Below are 18,645 nucleotides of genomic sequence, written 5' to 3'. Positions count from 1 at the left end.
CTCTTAATCACTTTTGTTCTTTTATTTGACCAGCAGATCATTACATTGAAAATAAGGGGTTAAAAGACACAAGGAAGTACCTGTGAGGTCATGTTTAAAGGGAGTAAAGTCCATAAGCCGGCCAAACAGGGAAGAGTTTCTTGGCTACATGGTGTTGCTTTGTGAAGGGCTGCTTTACTCGTTGTTTTCTTCAGAATAAGTTCATGAACAAGAACTGGATGTGACGAAGAATGGACGGTTACCTACAGAGACAAAGCTCAAGTAAGGTGGACACTCATATACTGAAGGTGTCTTTTACTTGTACCTTTTGATTATATTCAGCACACAAGTGCATGTTTTATTTTTTGCTTAAAATAACTAAAATAAGTATGACTTCCATTACTATTTATATAAAATCATCTCCTCTAGAGAGATATTATTTGAGTATTTCCTTGTTTGTGGTTTGTCAGCTGTTCAACCATTCTCAGGAAATGGTTACCTTGGTGACCAGCAGTCACTCAGGTTACGTCGGGTTTCATCCCAAGTGTCCAATCAGAATTATCCTCAGCATGACTGGAGCTCGGAGCCTGCAGGTGAGGATGAAGTGGACAATGCTGGGATTACCCCGGAGATCAGGAGTTTCCCGTACACCATGGCACTGAAAAGAGCTGTGCGGTAAGAAATGCACTTCTGAACCTTTTCCTGGTGCATTTATTGTTTTAAGATTAATTCTAGTTTAAACGTCAGCAAGGAAATCTCTAAACTTAAAGTGACATTTATGGTACACCCCATATCTTTAGTATCTGCCAGGTAATTAAAAATAATGGTAAGGAAAACATTAAAAATGCTGGTTAATCGGAAGGATTTGCTGATCTAAATGGTCACTTTAGTTGAAAGAAATTGGGTTCACAAATTTCTTCACTGACAAGAAGAAAAATCCACTTCCCACCTCCCATTTTTTAATTGACAGCATCAATGGGGTTCTGTTGGTTTCATTGTTAGAGATTGTGCCTTGATGCTGATAACTGAAACCAAAAGATTATAGTAATTATAGTCAGAGATGAAAAAGTACTCACATTCTATACTTAAAGCAGCACTATGTAACTTTTCCACCTTAATATATTATTTCCAGAGTCATTGTGATGGTACATCAACTTACAACAGGTTTAATGACGCCTCTGTCATGGTCTGAGGGGTCTGTATCGCCTTCACTGGCACTATGGATGGTAGGATGGTAGGAACCCTTCCACACTACTGGTAAAGCACTACCGCTTTTGTCCAAAGGAGCCGCCAAACTCAACAAAAGCTGAAAGTTACATTGTGCTGCTTTAAGTAGAAGTACAGATACTAATAAGAAAAAAAGACGGGTAAAAGTACCTATTCAACTTTTTTACTCAAGTAGAAGTAAGAAAGTGAAGTTTCTGAAATGTACTTACCGGTAAGTAAAAAATGAAAAAGGATTTTTTTTTGGCAATCTTTTAATTACTAGGCAAAAGTAAAAAGTCCGACACAAAAACCAAAAAACAACCATTTCTTCCTTCATTAACAACGTACACAGTGTCGGTCCAGGGAGCAAACTCACTGCTAGACTGCTTAAATATAATCAAGACTGAACTGAGCAGATGTCCTGCATTATTTTAAGTTTCAAAGTTTCAAAGTTTATTTAGATGGGACAGTGCATATTCATGAACACTACATTAAGCAGTGTATTAGCTTTGTGACTCTCAATATTATACTTTACATAAATTACTTCTTTTATAAAATACTTGAATATTTGACAATCATTTACAATAAGGGTTCAAATTATATACAGTACTCAAGTAATAAGGATAATAGTGATAAGCTTGTGTTAGCTCCATACCATCAAACAATGTGTTCCCAGAGCATTGCTAAAGTTGTAAATTACTTATATAAAATGATAAATAAGATAAAAAGAAGAACTGAAAATACACTTGACCACTACATGTTTTTTTTCGGAAGCTCGTGGGTTTTAAGCCGTCACCACAAGACAGACCGTTTCACCAGGAATCATTCTTGCAGCCAACAACATCCATCAGCTCTTTTATATACGGGCTTGGATGGGAAATGTCTTGCTTTTCCGAGTCTTTTGCATTCCCTGGATCCCTTTCTTCCTCCATGTGGTGCTGCAGTTTTCTTCTCTTATCATATAGCGTGCACACTCACTCAGGTTCCCCCTCGAGATAGTTGTTTTTTAAGTCGTATTGTCATCCGTGGAGGTTGACACAGTAACAAGCTTGTTTTGATCATGTAAAAAGTACAAAATTGTCTGTTCAAATGTAGGGGTAAAGGTAAAAAGTTGTACGAAAAATAAATACTCAAACTACATATACCAGAAAAATCTACTTAAGTATAGCAACAAAGTAATTTCACTTTGTTACTTCTCACCTCTGATTATAGTAAATTAATGACTAATACAAATTATATTTTGGGAGTAAACTAGTATCAAACTTTATCACCGCAACAACAGGCCCGCTAGAAATAAACCTGACGTTTCATAAAGCTAGTCAGAATTATCTTAAGCAATAATGTCTTTGCCAATAGGGTAAGAAACATTAGAATTAGTAAAACTAGTAAAATAGTCTTTACTTGAAAAAAATTCAGTTAAATTCAAAAATACTGGTACTTTATTTATCCCTGGAGGGAAATTGATTTAAAGATGAGACTACAAGGCATTTTTCTTTTCACTTACTTAGAAATGCATTTTGGCAGTGAACCATTGTGCTTAAAGTGTTTTTAAAACCTTGTCTGTTGCAGACAGGTGCAGGAAAGGCAGGTGCCTGTTCTCTCCGGATCCAAGTCTTGGAAAAGGGTCAAATCCCTTCGTAAACTCAAAAAAACCACCAGAGAATTTCTTTCTTTTTTTATTCTATGGGGCAAGTCCTTGCAGAAGATTGGAGGTATACACTCAGTTGGATGCTATGAATACATTTTATGAGAGGTGTCTCAAGACTTAGATCATAGAATGTACTCCATGCATGATATATAGCATTTTGAGCCAACGTGATCATTTTGCCCCACAGGGAACTTTGGAGGTGGTGTCCTGTCTTACTTCGTGTTTCTCCGATTCCTGGTGGTTCTCAATATTGGGTCCTTCTTGCTGATTGCTGGATTTGTCATCATCCCCAGCATCGTCTTCAAACATGTTGGAAATAGTTCTGAGATCAGCACAGGTAACAGTTTGCCATATCATGACATTTATTTTAATCAAATGTACTTATTGTAGTGGCACCTTATCCTTAATCATTACTTCCTTATTTCCTGTGTTCTCATCTCTAGTCGTGCTCTTTCTGGTTAAAACAGGAAGCCTCCTCACAGTTGGACGAGACAGTTTCCAGGCAACAGCCCGTCCATGGAGGCTGGGTTGTTTGTAGGCGTAAATGTAGAGACAGTCGTGCCAGATATGTTATTCTTTTTAGAAACAGGATGAAGAAATACATGCAACAGATTTTACCCCCAATGATAACTGAATAAAGATATAATTACTTGTATAACTTACTTTAATTTACTCGTATAACCCACAGTCTTGCATTTCATCATCATCACATCTTATGTCCTTTTTTGTTACCTTCTTTTAAAAATGTCACAACTCTTTGAGATAACATATGACCATTATAATCAGAGAATATATAGGAACATCAGGGATATATTTTAGTATTCTAACCACTTATATGTTTTGAAATGCTTCAAATAAGGTCACTGTTTTTTGCAGGTGTAGAGGAATGCATGAAATATGACCCTGCCCCTCAAGCCTTGGTGGTCTTTTATCAGTTCTTCCTTGACTTACTTTCAGGAACGGTAAGAAAGTTTGGATGTTTATCGTTTGTGATGTTTAGGATACTCTCCATCATGCTATGTTATCGTAAAGGTCAGAATTGTCCTAATTTATTCTGCATCATGACAATAATCCAACATGTCAAGTTGGAGTCATGCATAAATATTGTCATCGACAAGAAGAACAACTGACACAATCCCGAGTCCTGAACTCAACGCTGCTTTGGGATTATAAGAAAAGACAGAGAACACAGAGAAGGATGGACATTCTTAAATATTAAAAACAATTTTACGACAATAGTTTAAGCCGCCTCGCTTTAATTTCAGTGCACAATACTGTATGTCTGACTAATTCCTCTAAAGTATAAAAAGAACCCTGACACTGAGGAAGCTAATTGATTCAGCCATGTATGATCAATGATTTGGATTTTAGGGGCAACCTGTCAGCACATTTGTATTATTCAATCCTATGTCAGTTAATTTTATACAAATTGATACTTGAGGCTCAAGATGACGCTTAGATTTCAAATTTGCAGCTTATGAGTCAATCATCTATTCTGATTTGAATATGAATATTAGAAATTGAGTCTGCTAAATTCTTCATGATTTTAACAAATACAACAGATTATTAGCCAGAGTTTAGCATCTATATTCTATGATAAAAAGTCCTTCACATCTTCTGTACATTGAGGTCTATCAGATCTGCTAAGTTGCTATTTTCTTGCCCTCATTCAGGGTTTTATGGAGTATTCATTCATGTTTTACGGCTTCTACAATAACACAATGGTGGCGGACGACAACTTCTCCTACAACATCCCCCTTGCCTACCTTTTTACTGCCATCTTCTACTTTGCCTTTTGTCTCATTTGCATGATAGTGCGGTGAGTCCCACAACAAACACTAGAGAGTTTAGAACAGCAACAGTATGCTTGTGCTAGTCTAGCCCTGTTTCAGTGACTGTTAAGACCAGTTATTTCAAGGAGCAAGCTTTCGTTTAAAAGTCTGAGAACAGAATTCATTTGCATTAACTTGCCTTTTTCTTCTCTGTCTGCCTGCTCACATGTAGCATGGGGAGTGCAGCTCGAGTTGCTGTGGCAACGGGAGGCAGCACTGTGGTCAACTACAGCATGATCGTGTTCACTGGATGGGACTATGGTTGCCTGGGTGACAAAGCTACCAAGCTGAAACAGAAAAATATCCACTATCAGCTACAGGTAAAAATTAAAATGTGGTGGACCTTTGATAGTTCAATTTAATTCAATTCAATGTTATTTATATAGCATCTATTACAACACAAGTTGTCTCTAGGTGCTTTCCAGAGACCCAGAACATGACCCCCGAGCAATTATTACATAAACACTGGCAGGTAAAAACTCCCCTCGAGGGAGAAAATCCTTAAGCCAAACAGTGGCACAAGAAACTCCCCTTTAGGAGGGAAGAAACCTTGAGCAGGACCTGGATCAGAAGAGGGGGGCCCTCCTACTGAAGGCCAGCTGGGCAGAGCAGGAAAAGAGAGAACAGAGAGAATGAAGAGACAGAGAGAGGAAAGACACACAATGGTTAGTTGGTGCACTACAGGGATGACTATAAGCCAGGGGTGTCCAAAGTCGGTCCTCGAGGGCCGGTGTCCTGCAGGTTTTAGATGTTTCCCTGCTTCAGCACACCGTGATAAAAGTAGCTGTGTCACCAACAGAGTTGCCCAGACCTTGATGGCAAGCTGGTAACGACTGTTAATTTGAATCAGGTGTGTTGAAGCAAGGAGACATCTAAAACCTGCAGGACACCGGCCCTCGAGGACCGACTTTGGACACCCCTGCTATAAGCAGTTGTAGACAGCAGACACTGAGGTGGTCAGAGGGGGGGGACTGTAGGTCAGAATGTCAGCAGGTATCCAACAGACATCCATGCAAGCAGGTGGAAGCAGCAGTGGGATGGTCAGAGGGGGGACTGCAGCTCCTGAAGCTCTGGCCTGCAAACATGTAGATAAAAGGAGGGGGCAGACCAGCACAACAAACTACAAGAACAATGGAGAACAATTATGGTTACGAGATACTTCTAATTAATAACTTTAATTTAAGAGTTGATCTGAAGAAAGGAAAGAGAAGAAGAGCAGAGAAGGAGGGGTGTTGGACACCGCTCAGTTGATCATGTTGGTGCCTTCCTGCAGCGTAGGTCTATAGCAGCATTTCTACAACGAAGCTATGTTTAAGACGAGCTGCTCTAGTCTTGTCCTGCAGCTGCAGCTATGACTACTGACCCTAACACACTAGAGTTTACACTCACTAGGCTTTAATAAACAGAAATGTTTTAAGTTTGGTTTTAAACGTGGAAGTTGGATACATAGTAAGGGTGCCTGATAACAGAAGGCCCATCCTCCAAATCTACATTTGGATACTCTAGAAACTAGTAGTAAACCTGCTTAGGAGCATAAGGTACTATTAAGTGTTGCAAATATTGCAGAGCTTAGCCATTTTGGGCTGTATACGCATGTAATAACATTTTTAATTGGATTCTGAGTTTTACGGAGGGGGTAGTGGAGTGAGGCTAACATTGGAGAGACATGGTCTCTCTTGCTGATTCTTATCAGCAGTCGCACTGCTGCATTTTGGATCAGCTGGAGCCTATTCAGCAAATTACTGTCTTGGACATCTTGCGAATAATACAATATAGTAATCTAATCTAGAAGATACAAACATATGAATTAGTTTTTCTGAATCACTCTGCAAGAGGATTCTTTTAACCTTTGGGATTTTATGAAGATGGAAAAACGCTGTCTTACAAACCTGATTAATATGCTGTTTAAATGACAAATCCTGTTGACATCCAGTCCTTGATGTCCTGAAGACATGCCTGAAGTTTGGCTAACGTTTCTGTTTCATCTGGCTTCATAGACAAATACAGCTGCAATCATCAGCATAGCAATGCAAATGTATGCTGTGATTCTGGATTATACTTACCAAGGGCTGCATGTATAAACTGAACAAGATTGGCCCTAGCACTGAACCCTGCGGAACACCATAACAGACTCTCGTCTGTTCTGAAGAAACCTCATGAACATGAACAGACTGGAATCGGTCAGATAAATATTATTTAAACCAACCTAGAGCTGTCCCTTTAATTCAAACACCATGCTAGTATGTCCCTCTGCATCAAAACCAGTATTAAATAATCATTTTTTGGATTTAATTTTATAAGATTTTTCTTTTGATTCACATCTCCTATGTTTCTCTACCAGGTGGATCTGGAGGAGGAACGCTTAAAGAAACAGGCAGCCTCTCGGACATTGGGTCAAAAAGTACTTTTATACTCCTTACGTGTGCTCATGTTTTTTGTTGCACTTGGGTTATCTGCAGCAGCCTTCTTGAGCATCTTTGCGGCCACTGTCTCCAGCCAGGTACATAATGTAACAAGTCTTGTGATGGTACTGATGTGGTTTTGTTGACGGATCTGTAACCCATTCTCTCCACTCTCTTGCCAACCAGGACAAGAGTGATGTGCAAGGGATCCTCGGTTTGTTGTATGAATATCTGCCATCCATCGCCATCACCGCAGGAAACTTCTTGGTGCCTCTGCTTTGTGACCAAATCGCCCTAATAGAGCGATATTCCCCCAGCATTACTGTTGTAGTAGCATTGTTAAGGTTTGATTATTGTTTCTTATCATTTTCATTTGATTTCAGTTTCTTATCTGTGGTAGGTTATTTTATTAGTATTTATCATTATTGTATGAAAGGAAAAGTAATCTTTCTCCTCCATTCTCAGGGCAGTGGTCCTGCGCCTGGTGAGTTTGGGTGTCCTCCTCTTCACCCTGTGGAGTCAGATCACCTGCTATGGCAACAAAGATGATAGTTTGTGTGAAACGTGCAAATATCACCATGAAGACTACCCGGTAATTATAGAACACTTGTGCTACTTCAGTTCTGCTGGTGCTGTACTGATCCTTAACCTTAGCCCATGATGTACAAGCAGGACAGAGTTTCTGATGTTTAGAGTTTAGAGTTTATTAATTTAGCACAAAAAGATGCATGAAGCACTGCGCAAGGAGGGAACGAAGTTCTATAGCGAACTTGTACAAGGTTCCACCCCTGTCAAAAAAACAAAACAAAGGACAAGCAGACAGCATGCATGAGCTAAACAACAACAAAAGACAAAGATCAATAGCAACAGGAATTCAAGTACTTGAAACAACTAATAGTAAAAAACACAAAGAAAGAACAAAAAATGTGACAAAAGCAGAACAATGAGAAAGAATATATAATTAAAGGTCGATAAAATTAAAGGTCGAGTAGAGAAAGTAAATTAGGTTCCTGTGGAAAGTAAAAATTCTTTAGGTTTTTTTTTTAAAATGCGTTGGGAGGAGGTGGACCTCAGTGAAGAGTTTAAGTCAGTTTAAGTCAGACCAGAGCTTGGGGCCTCTATAAGTAATAGTAATATATGTTATGCACTATAAAAGAGAGTTTATTTTTTAACTTGTCTATGTGATTCATTCCTAAGAAATAACTTAACTTTAATTCCAGTAATTGTAAGCAAGCCTTATTATGACAGTATAATTTCCCCACCCAACCCCTGCACACTGCAGGGATAGGCTGCAGTCCACCCTGAACAGGACGACGCATTTGTAGAAAATGAATGGATGATGTGATTTACTTGATGCTCCTAACTTAACATGTGCACATTTGGATACATGTCCATCTTTTTTTTGATGGTCCCATGATGCAGTGCTGGGAAACCCGTGTGGGACAGGAGATGTACAAGCTCACTCTGTTTGATTTCCTCATCAACATTGCTATGCTTCTACTGGTCGAATTTCCACGCAGGTATAATTTGTTGATGTGACTCAAACATGCTGTATATTTCAGATTTCTCTGCACATTTTTTACATTTAATTTGTTCTCTGGGTGAGTCAGTCTGGCATCTTGGTGGCAAAATGTTCATCTGTTTGCCTTTTTTCTTCGTGTGTGTCAGGATGGTGGTGGACAACTGGTCCTGTAAGCTATCACAGTGGCTGGGCCGGCAGGAGTTTGTGATTCCCTCCAACGTACTTGGACTGGTTTATGGTCAGACCGTTGTCTGGACTGGAGCCCTTTTTTGCCCTGTGCTGCCACTTATTAACACCGTCAAGTTTTTCATCCTCTTCTACTGCAAGAAGGTAACACTGGAGTTTAATTTGTCCTAAATTGCTAAAAATTGCACAGTGCTTGCTGGTCTTGTCTCTACAACTGTTTTTTGTCCCTGTTTGCCATTTTCCTCCACAGATCACGCTCTTCTACAACTGCCGGCCGGCCCTGAAGACGTTTCGCTCCACCACCTCCACCTTCTTTTTCCTGGTCGTACTCCTGATTGGCTGGAGTTTGGCCTTGGTTGTCATGATTTACAGTATTGCCGTGTGAGTGCTGATTGATTAGTTATAGCAGAACAGTTTTTTCTACATGTCAGAAAGTCCAAACAATGGCAAGTTTATTTGTTATAAAATCAGTGCAGTTATGATATTACTACAAACATAGTGTCAAGATGTTTTCATGTGAAGCTAAATTGTTGATAAAGAAGGTTACCTTCTGTCCAAACAGGATCCATCCCTCATGGGGTTGTGGACCTTTCCGTTCCCACCAAAACATGTGGCTGATTGTTCCAAAGTCTTTGTACAATCTCCCAGAAGTGACACAGGAGTTTCTGTTCTTCATTGGCTCACAGGCATTCTCCATCCCTCTGTTTGCATTATCATTGTAAGTAAGCTTGTTTTCTTTTGCAATCATTATGCTGGCATCTAGCAACATGATGTTGCCTCACAGCAAGATGGTTCCTGGTTTGACTTTTGAGTCTTTCTGTGTGGAGTTAACTTGTTTGCAGAGGTTATCTCTAGGTACTCCAGCTTCCTCCAACAGTCCGAAATTATGTACAGTATGTTACATTGATTGACAATTATAAATAATTTTAGCATCGCTGCTTTTACTTAAACAGGTTCGCAAAAAATCAAATATCATCCAAACTTTCGAGTTAATTCGAGCACAAAAAGCTCATGAAGAAATAAGAAAAGCTGTGAAAATAATTGACTACTCTGGCTAAGCTGCTAAAAAAGTCAAACTTGTTTTTAATGCTTCCTTTTTAATAACCAGTCTTGTCCGCAGCCTTCACAATTCGTTTATAAAGACTACGTTCACGGCGTTGCAGTTTTACAAGGGGGTGATAAAATGTTAGATTACCTAGGGAAAACCCAAATCAAAAATTAAACATGGGCCATAAAATGGACGTTTAAGTTTCGATTTAATTTCTGTGGAAAACTTAAGTTTGTGATGTGCGTCACGTGATTTAGAAGCGAGTAGCTGAGCCAATGGGAGACCGTTCCCGTCCAAGGACGTCCTCCCAGCCAGAGGAGACATACCATAATCACATCGATCCCCACGTTAAAAATAACCTTTTAGGCTAAAATTGAAACTTAACTTACCTCATTGCTTTGACTATGCCCTGGCACTGAATCCTCCATTGGTAGCAGTAACCGGTGTAAGTGCCTGTGTGTAGTTCTCCGTGTATAGGCTATATGTGGCCCTGCAATAGACTGGTAACTTGTCTAGGGTGTACCCCTACCTGTAATGAGCTATTTATAATTGCATCTCTTTTGTCCTCGACAGCGTGGTGATGTGGTACTTCATTGCTTTAGCCTCCGTTTATGGGAAAAGTGTTGCATTGCTAAGAGCTCAGCTTAAATTGGTAAGTTGTTGTTATTAAAAGCAACAGTTGAATTTTGATCTATATTATCCCAGTAGCTCCAAACATTTCCCGGCATCCAGTTTTACTAATGCAGCACCTGGTCTTTTGTGTGCAGGAGGGCCGAGACAAGCAGTTTTTGGTCAAGCAGATTGAGGAGCTGAGTCGGCACCTTCCGATACCAGAAGAGGACTGACAACTTCCCGTGGACCAAATATACTTCAACCTTTTCAAAATGAAGCATGATGAGGCAACCCAAGAGGACTAGTGTGAAAGATCTACTTCATTTATTGCAGCCTGGGTTTTACCAGATCAATCATGGGCAGTTATCGATCTAAAGATGTTCTATTCCTTGAAAGATTTTAACTTAGAGGTCAGTCCCTTTAGAAAAAATTCTGAATTGGAACATGTTCAATGTTAATTATTGATCATTCATTAATATTCAACTATATGGGTTTTTGGCATACTTAAACTGCATAAACCCATGCATAATTCTTTTTAATTAAAGCCATTTTTTATTGAAGTTTCAACCCATATGTCCAGACAGAGAAAATAATATTTGATCAAGGACCTCAACAAAACATATAAACAAAACAGAACACAACATTTCATAAAACGCAATATTGAAGAATGTACATGTTACAACCCAGCTCATTGAAGTGCAACATAAAAAGGAGTCTGAACAAAACAAATCACAAAGTCTAGGTTTTATTGTTCAAATTTAACATTTAGCATTTAGAAGCCTGACAAAATCCACATCAAAAACACCGTGGCAAACAGCAGCCAGGGAAGTAATATCCTCACAGGTGCAGCCAATGAAGCAATATCTGCCATGCATTAAACTCCTGCACTGATGCAGCGAGGCCAGCAGGGATGCAGAGGGGTATGACAGTACAATTAATAAATACCTTTTACAAAATACAACTACTTTCAACAGAATGCAACCACAAATCAGAAAACATAAATACACAAAACAACAGTATCTAACAATGTTTCAGGAGACAACAAAACAAAAAATGTAAATAGAGAATGATAAATCATATGGTTTATGATTTAGGTGTTATCCAGCCTTAAAAGATTAATTTTATTTCGTAATGTCTTCTCTGGTTTTCTGCTAGTGTATATATATTTTTTCAATCTTGTTGACTTTTTTTAAAAATATACTGTATATGTATAATGTACAATATATGTCTTTTTTCTAAAACAAAAGACATGATCATTGACTTTCGCAAAAACAATGCTCCCAACCAAGAGATTACAGTTTTAAAGGGTCAGACAGTGGAGTATGTCAGCACATATAAATATCTGGGAACTGTCAACGACAACAAACTGAACTTTGAGGCAAACTGTATAGGCTGTGTACAAAAAGGGACGACAGCGCCTGTTTTGTCTGAGAAAACTGTCTACTTTTAACATTGCCAGGACCATGCTGATCTTGTTTTATCATGCTTTTATAGAATCAGTTTTATCCTTCTGTCTTTCTTCATGGTTTGGAAATGTGTCCCTTAAAAACAAAAATGTTTTAAACCAAATCGTGAAATGGTCGAGCAAGCTGATTGGTGAGTCTCAGCTTCAGCCAGAATCCCTGTATTCTAAACAGTTACAGAGGATAGCTGGCTCTATTTTAAAAGACAACTCCCACCCTCTTAAATGTGAGTTTCAGCTGCTCCATCAGGTCGGAGGTTCAGGGTACCTGCTTGTAAAACCAAACGCTACAAAAACAGCTTTGTACCAGCAGCCATCAGTGCTATTAATAAGTGAGGGAACTGCAACATAACTTTGTATTGTTGCCTTTATCTTGTTTTTATGAAAAGGCACATTTTTTATCCTTTGGCTTGGTTTTAATATTTTAATGTTTTTATCTACTGATGTTTTAACTTATCTTGATTCTTATCTTGGGGCCGTCCTTCTTGTTCTTTGTTCTTTTAGCCAAAGCACTGTTGTCACTTTATATTATCCTGTATTGTTGAGTGTATGGTTTTAGATTGTATGAGGAGGCACTCACTGTGAACCAAATTTACCCAAGGGTACAATAAATAAATCTATCTATCTATCTATCTATTTAAAACGAGGCGTTGTGGCATTAATTTATTTTAATATGAATCATGGTTGCACCACATAACCTTTTTTAAGGCTAGTGCCAATTCATCTTGAGAAAAAACTCTGAAATCATTTAAATGATTTTAAATCATTTAACATTTTTATATGAACTTATGTGTACACAACATTCTTAATGTTTGAACTACTGCAATAAATATTTTTTTTATTATTTTAAAACTGACCTGTTGAAAATCCTTATTCGTCATTGACCCATATGTATAATAAAACGAGGCGTTGTGGCGCCCCCTGGTGGCGCAGGTGTGTAATTGCTCCGTGTGTCTTCATCGCTACTTCCTGTTCGGGTCTGCTGCTTCCTGTTTACTGCTGCAGAGGCAAAAACCACAAACGAGTCAAAATCTTCATCTTTTACTTTTGTCAAACTTAAAAGAATAGTTTGATAAACTACTCGAAAGAAAGAATGGTTTGTTGAGGGTAAGAAAGTTAAATATTTTTCTCCTGCTTTTTCGTCAACGTGAAGTTAATGGCAAAGAGCTAACATTAGCTTTATAGGTAATAAAAAAGGAAAGAGTGAGAGACACTGGTGTGTTTTCTGTAATATGTGCCTTCATGTGGGGCGAGTTAATCTATGCATTTATCCGTTTAGTTTATATAACAAAAAAAATGTTCGGCTTATTGAACTGATTTGGTCACATGGATCTGTTTTATGGAATAATAGAGTAATCATAGTAAATAGAAAATCAATATTTAAGAGAGACTGGTATGAGAAAGGCATTTTGTTTGTAAAGGATATGATGGATTCTGATGGAGGTCTTTTGGACTACAGGGCTTGGTTAGAAAAATATTAAATAAATTGTGCTCAGAGGGAATATAATAAGATTTGTAAAGCAATTCCCGTCCCACTCCTTCAATTAATCAAAAATACTTTGTTATATTCAAGTGTTAAATCGATACTACCAAAATTGACGATTAACGAGTGTAACTTGAATGATTTCATTTTATTTCATTTATTCCAGTCATGGTATATATTCTCAATAATGTTGTACAAAATTTCATGAAGTACACATTATCACCATGAAAGAAAAGGAGCAGGAAGAAGAAAACTTATGATACCTGCCCCTCTCCGTTAATACAGTTACGTTGACTTACTGAACACCAATCTATCTATCACATATTTATAACAAGAAAACAAACAAAAAATACCACTCTATCTATTTTTTTTCTCTTTCTCCTTCTTCTTTTTTGTAGGCACTTATCTTCTCTTTTTTAAACATTTTCTTAAGTTGATACAAACTTGTACAACCTCTCAGTTCCTTGCTTTGTCCATGCCATGATTTTACACCTGTAACAGAAATACACCTTTGTTTTATGTTTAGCCTTGCAAAAGTATGTTTGAATGATGATAAGTGTAATAACAAAGTGATTAATGCTGCCTGGAAATCAATAGTATTTTATGATTATAACCGAGGATTTAAACCTCAAGAGAATGAGAAAATAACTGTGTCTATGTTGATAAAAGCTCATTCTAAATATATTAGATGGCCCATTCCCCCAAAGATTAAGGAAACTCACTTTAAAATATTGTATAAAGTGTACCCGGTTGCAGAATTCCTTAAAAAACGATTCAATTTCGAAGTTGATCAATGTGCTTTCTGTAAAGTAGCAGATGAAACTTTAGAACATATGTTTTTCCTGTGTCCTGTGTCCAGAAACTTCTGGTTAGAATTAAGAAACTGGTTACTACTTAGAATAGAGGACATACCCGTCTTTGATATCTCTCATATTTTTTTCTATATAAATAACTTGAAGTCGAATGTATCTGACATAATAAATATAGTTATTCTCATGGGTAAACATCATATTCATTGTAATAAGTGGAGGAATAGCAAACCCTCCTTTGATTGGTTTTTAAATGATTTTAAATTATTCTTCTTATCCCTAAGAAAAATAGACTCCAACAAAATGGCTAAAAAGATTTGTGACGATATATCTTGTTTTCTGCTTTTTTGATGCATGCCTCAGTCCTTGCTCCTCTTTTTGGCACTTTTGTTTGCTTGATTTTAAATACTGTGATACTTTTATAGTTTGCACTTTATAAAAACCCCTGTTTGTCTTTTATTTCAATATATAGTTAATTGTTTTTCTATATAGCTCTATATTTGACAGCATCTCATATTATGTCTACTAAGTATACTATCATCCTTGCGAGAAGATGTTTAATTACTGTTCTATTTTGTTTTATTGTGTTCAATAAAGAAGAAAAAAAAAAGATACTGATTTAGTTCAGTTGCCGCGAGACCTCCGAGTAACCTACAGTTCAAAACCGTTACCAAGGCAACGATGAACATCCTCCCGAAGAAGAGTTGGCACGTTCGCAACAAGGACAACGTCGCGCGCGTGAGGAAGGATGAAGCGCAGGCAGCGGAAGAGGAGCGCGAGGCCCAGCGGCGTGTGGAGCGGGCCGAGCAAGAGGTGCCCTCCCTGTCCTTACCTTAACTGTTACTATGGTGATAATGATGACAGTAATAGGAGCCATTTGTTTACTATCACGCAGTCAAAGCACTGCAAGGGGTGTTGTCATAAATGAAGTCAGTTCTGTAAACAAGAATCTACTGACTTAATCTTCTTGCCAGCTAGACTTTATTTGCCGTAGTCGTGCATGGTATCATTATTTTCATGAGGACCTATGCCGGTAAAATAAAACTAAGCCAAAGTTTAATTGTGATCTGTGTATTTAATAAGTCATAACTATTTGTCTCCACAGGCACGAACGGAGTTTCTGAGAAGAAAATCCAGAGCTGCTCTTCAGTCTCCAGGAGAAGGAAAAGTCAATGATGATGAACTAAATGGAGGAAGTCTAGAACATCTTAATCTTTTTCCTCTGGAGGAGTCTTCGGAGAAGAAGGGAAATGAAGAGTATCTAAGAGAAAAGAAAGAAGAAAAGGTAGCCGTACTACTGATTTTCTCAAAATGTGGTTAATTTTCATATTCTCACTTGGGTCATTAGAAAGCAACAAAATGATAATCCATGGTGGATGAAGACCACTTTCTGTCTGCCATGTTTGGTTATTTAAGTTCTCAATATTTTGATATAATTTCTACCTTTTGATATAATCAGCAACATGGATCTAAGATGTTTTCTTATGCCAGGCTTTGGCTTCAGTTGGGAGCAGTGATCTCAGGCCCAGGGCTGTTTCATTTTAATGGGAACTGGTAACTTTGCACATTCCCATTTAGGTGTGCAACTAACTTTAGTTTGAAGTAAATACTTTCATGGGGCACTACAGGGGTTTTTCTGCTTCATGTATTCTTCAGATTGATTTTTAATGCAGTTACAGAAAAGCTTAAATAACTTAATGCAGTATAGGAATGGGCGGTATGGACTAAAAAAATGATCACGATAATTTCTGGCATTTATCCCGATAACGATTAAAATGACGATAAAAAAAAAAAACAATTCAACTCCACCTTTTGTAACTATAAATCTATCACCACATACTAAACGTCATCAATGGGAATTCTTCTTTCTTTCTTTCTTTCTTTCTTTCTTTCTTTCTTTCTTTCTTTCTTTCTTTCTTTCTTTCTTTCTTTCTTTCTTTCTTTCTTTCTTTCTTTCTTTCTTTCTTTCTTTCTTTCTTTCTTTCTTTCTTTCTTTCTTTCTTTCTTTCTTTCTTTCTTTCTTTCTTCATCTCTTTCTTCATCTCTTTCTTCCTTCCTTCCGTACACGTATGTTGTGCATGGATTTAACACAGAACCATAAATCAGCTTTACACAAAAACGTCATCAACGGGAATTTATCGTTTTTACCGCGAGATGACAAATTCTTATTGTGACGGATATCGTGAGCGGTAAAATATCGCCCATTCCTAATGCAGTACTGTTTATTTTACAAATTAAGTTCATTTTGAATATTGCAGTTGATTGTAAAAGGAAAATATCACTGCAAGGTAATACAGTGGACAAATAATTGGCATGAAAACCTGTAAGAGTAGACTTAGGTTTTTTTTTAAATGTTAGAAAATGTATCTGGAAAAAAAATGTAAATGCAGTAAATTGAAACTGATGGTGACAAATGTTAATTGCTGTTGGTTTCTCTTGTTTTATTGTCCAGGAGAAGCAGGAACGGTCCATTGGCTTACTTGTGTCTTTAGGACCCCAACCAGGATCAGAGGTGACTCCATGGTACCTGAAGAACAAAAAAGACATAGACAAAAAAGAACAGAAGACAGACAAAAAAGACACAGAAAAGAACAAGGGAATAAGTGAAGAGGAAAAAGAGAAGAGAGATCGTAGACTGAAGGACAGTTTGGATCCTTTGAAAGACATGAAGAAAGCTATGGGTGTGCACTACAAAAAGGAGCACAAGAGCAAGAAAAAGGAAAAAAGAGACAAAGGGGAAATGGGAAGCAGTGGAGAAAGGTATAAGTACTGCATTATTAATAACTAGTAATTTAGGATCTGTAGATGTTTTCAAATGATTAACTTTATATTACATTCTTACACTTGATTTCAAATTGGTATTAACCAAAGGATGTGAAAGCGATAACGTAATAGGAAAATGTCTATCATATCTTTTGCAGCTCCATAGAAAGGTTGCGTGCTGAGCGTCTACAGAGGGAAGCTGAAGAAAGGAGGAGAGCCCAGGCTCTTCTCGACCAGCGGAGTGGTAAAAGGAAGGATCCAGGGAGGGAAGTTGATGAGAGGGAGAGGCCTTACAACAGTGCTTACTTCCCAGAACTGGCCCGAAAGCGGCAAAGGCGGGATCGGGATTCGTGGAGAGATGAGATTCTGAAATCTTGAGCTTTCTTGGCAATGAAAGACTATGATGTGTTGAATGTTTAAATGGCAATTAGTGTGACGTTTCTGCATGAAGCTAAATCATGTGATATGTAAGTCCTGTGTAAAAGATTCTGATGTAAAAAAAGTTGGTAATTTGTCACACTGATCAGATCTTAATAGATGTTTTGTTTCGCCTTAAAGGGAAACTTGCGGGAGCAATGGTGGTCATGTTGAGCTGCAGTTGCATCTGCCCCTGCAGCGATTCACTCATGAGCCCGTCAGCAGGGCAGATGGTTGCCATCACAGGGGGTTTGAGGCTCAGGCTGTCAAATAGAAAAACACTGAACCGTCGTTAGTGTGGCTTTTTTTTTTCGTGAAGATAAAAGGACTTCATTAATGTAAGGAAATCAGACTGATGAAACAGCAAGAAGTTGATTTATTAAAAATTTGACTGCCAAATGCCACCAATCTGCTGTCATAACTGATGATAGTATACAGTATATTTATTTATGTTTTGGATTGGGACAGGTGTTTACTTGGAACCTTTTGAAGATGTAGCCTTGGACTCTAGGTTAATATTTTCATCAACCCACAATTTTTTTCCCCTGTAGGCATTGTAAAGAAACAAAGCTCTGAAAGAATGAAACAGATTTATTTTTTCAGCAAGTAAATAAAACGTCCCTGCACTCTCAGTTGATGTCATTCTTCTAGTTTGTGTAAACTGAATGTTTTCCCATTTGATTTATTTTTTTATTGCACACCTTCATCCAGCAGGCATTTCAGCATGGCACAGTGGGAAAAGCGCAGGTACTTTTTTTTTTTTTTTTTAAGTATTAGAGGACTGTATCTCATTTGTCTGCCAGATTTCAGGGTGCTGGTAATGTGCATGCTGACTCACTGTCACACTAGGAACCTCAAACAAGTCAGTCCTTGCTAATGGTCCACTAATTTGACAGCTCAGTATCTACAGTGAGAAAGACATGTTGAAACATTAAGGTATCGTCTTTATCATCTTGCAAATGTCCTGTAGAAACACACCCTCCTTGTAACAACACCTTTATGAGTGATGTTATTGGACTATGTTATTTAATCTGAATGGCTTACATGAGGTAATATGTACATTTCATTCTGTAATTAAAATATGTTCAGTCAAAAAACTTGCTGTATGATTATTTTTTTTCGACATAAATCCATAATGATGAAGATATTGCTTGATTTATGGTGCTTAGAAGTCAGAGCACCCAGACTTCCCCATATGAATCCCAAATTGCTGAACTGATGCTGCTTCGTATTAAAGATCCATTGCGAGATCAATATAAACCAACTGCCAAGCCCC

At 37.8% G+C, this 18,645-nt stretch overlaps 2 protein-coding genes across 4 annotated transcripts; both read left to right on the top strand.

Annotated features, from left to right (window-relative positions):
• Positions 1-119: 119 nt before the first annotated feature.
• Positions 120-12,716, top strand: tmc4 (transmembrane channel-like 4). 2 transcript variants are annotated; one of them, XM_061716969.1, is made up of 16 exons: positions 120-261; positions 468-654; positions 2,755-2,897; positions 3,021-3,170; positions 3,710-3,795; positions 4,507-4,652; positions 4,838-4,985; positions 7,007-7,165; positions 7,254-7,411; positions 7,533-7,659; positions 8,490-8,587; positions 8,736-8,919; positions 9,026-9,156; positions 9,338-9,493; positions 10,397-10,475; positions 10,591-12,716. In XM_061716969.1, the coding sequence occupies exons 1-16, from the start codon at positions 231-233 to the stop codon at positions 10,666-10,668; spliced, it is 2,061 nt and encodes a 686-aa protein (XP_061572953.1). In that variant the 5' UTR covers positions 120-230; the 3' UTR covers positions 10,669-12,716. The 2 variants fall into 2 exon arrangements, with proteins under 2 accessions (XP_061572953.1, XP_061572952.1); XM_061716968.1 differs by having other exon boundaries at positions 450-654.
• Positions 12,717-12,873: 157 nt separating this feature from the next.
• Positions 12,874-17,657, top strand: leng1 (leukocyte receptor cluster (LRC) member 1). Of its 2 annotated transcripts, none has more exons than XM_061718413.1 (5): positions 12,874-13,004; positions 14,790-15,002; positions 15,295-15,474; positions 16,642-16,949; positions 17,111-17,657. In XM_061718413.1, exons 2-5 carry the CDS (start codon positions 14,871-14,873, stop codon positions 17,328-17,330), a joined length of 840 nt encoding a protein of 279 aa, XP_061574397.1. In that variant the 5' UTR covers positions 12,874-13,004; positions 14,790-14,870; the 3' UTR covers positions 17,331-17,657. The 2 variants fall into 2 exon arrangements, with proteins under 2 accessions (XP_061574397.1, XP_061574396.1); XM_061718412.1 differs by having other exon boundaries at positions 14,787-15,002.
• The last annotated feature ends 988 nt before the right edge of the window (positions 17,658-18,645 follow it).

This window comes from Cololabis saira, chromosome 3 (assembly GCF_033807715.1).
Source record: "Cololabis saira isolate AMF1-May2022 chromosome 3, fColSai1.1, whole genome shotgun sequence".
Taxonomy (NCBI): domain Eukaryota; kingdom Metazoa; phylum Chordata; class Actinopteri; order Beloniformes; family Belonidae; genus Cololabis; species Cololabis saira.
The sequence above is the reverse complement of the archived record's forward strand: the minus strand, read 5'-3'. Positions and strand labels throughout refer to the sequence as shown.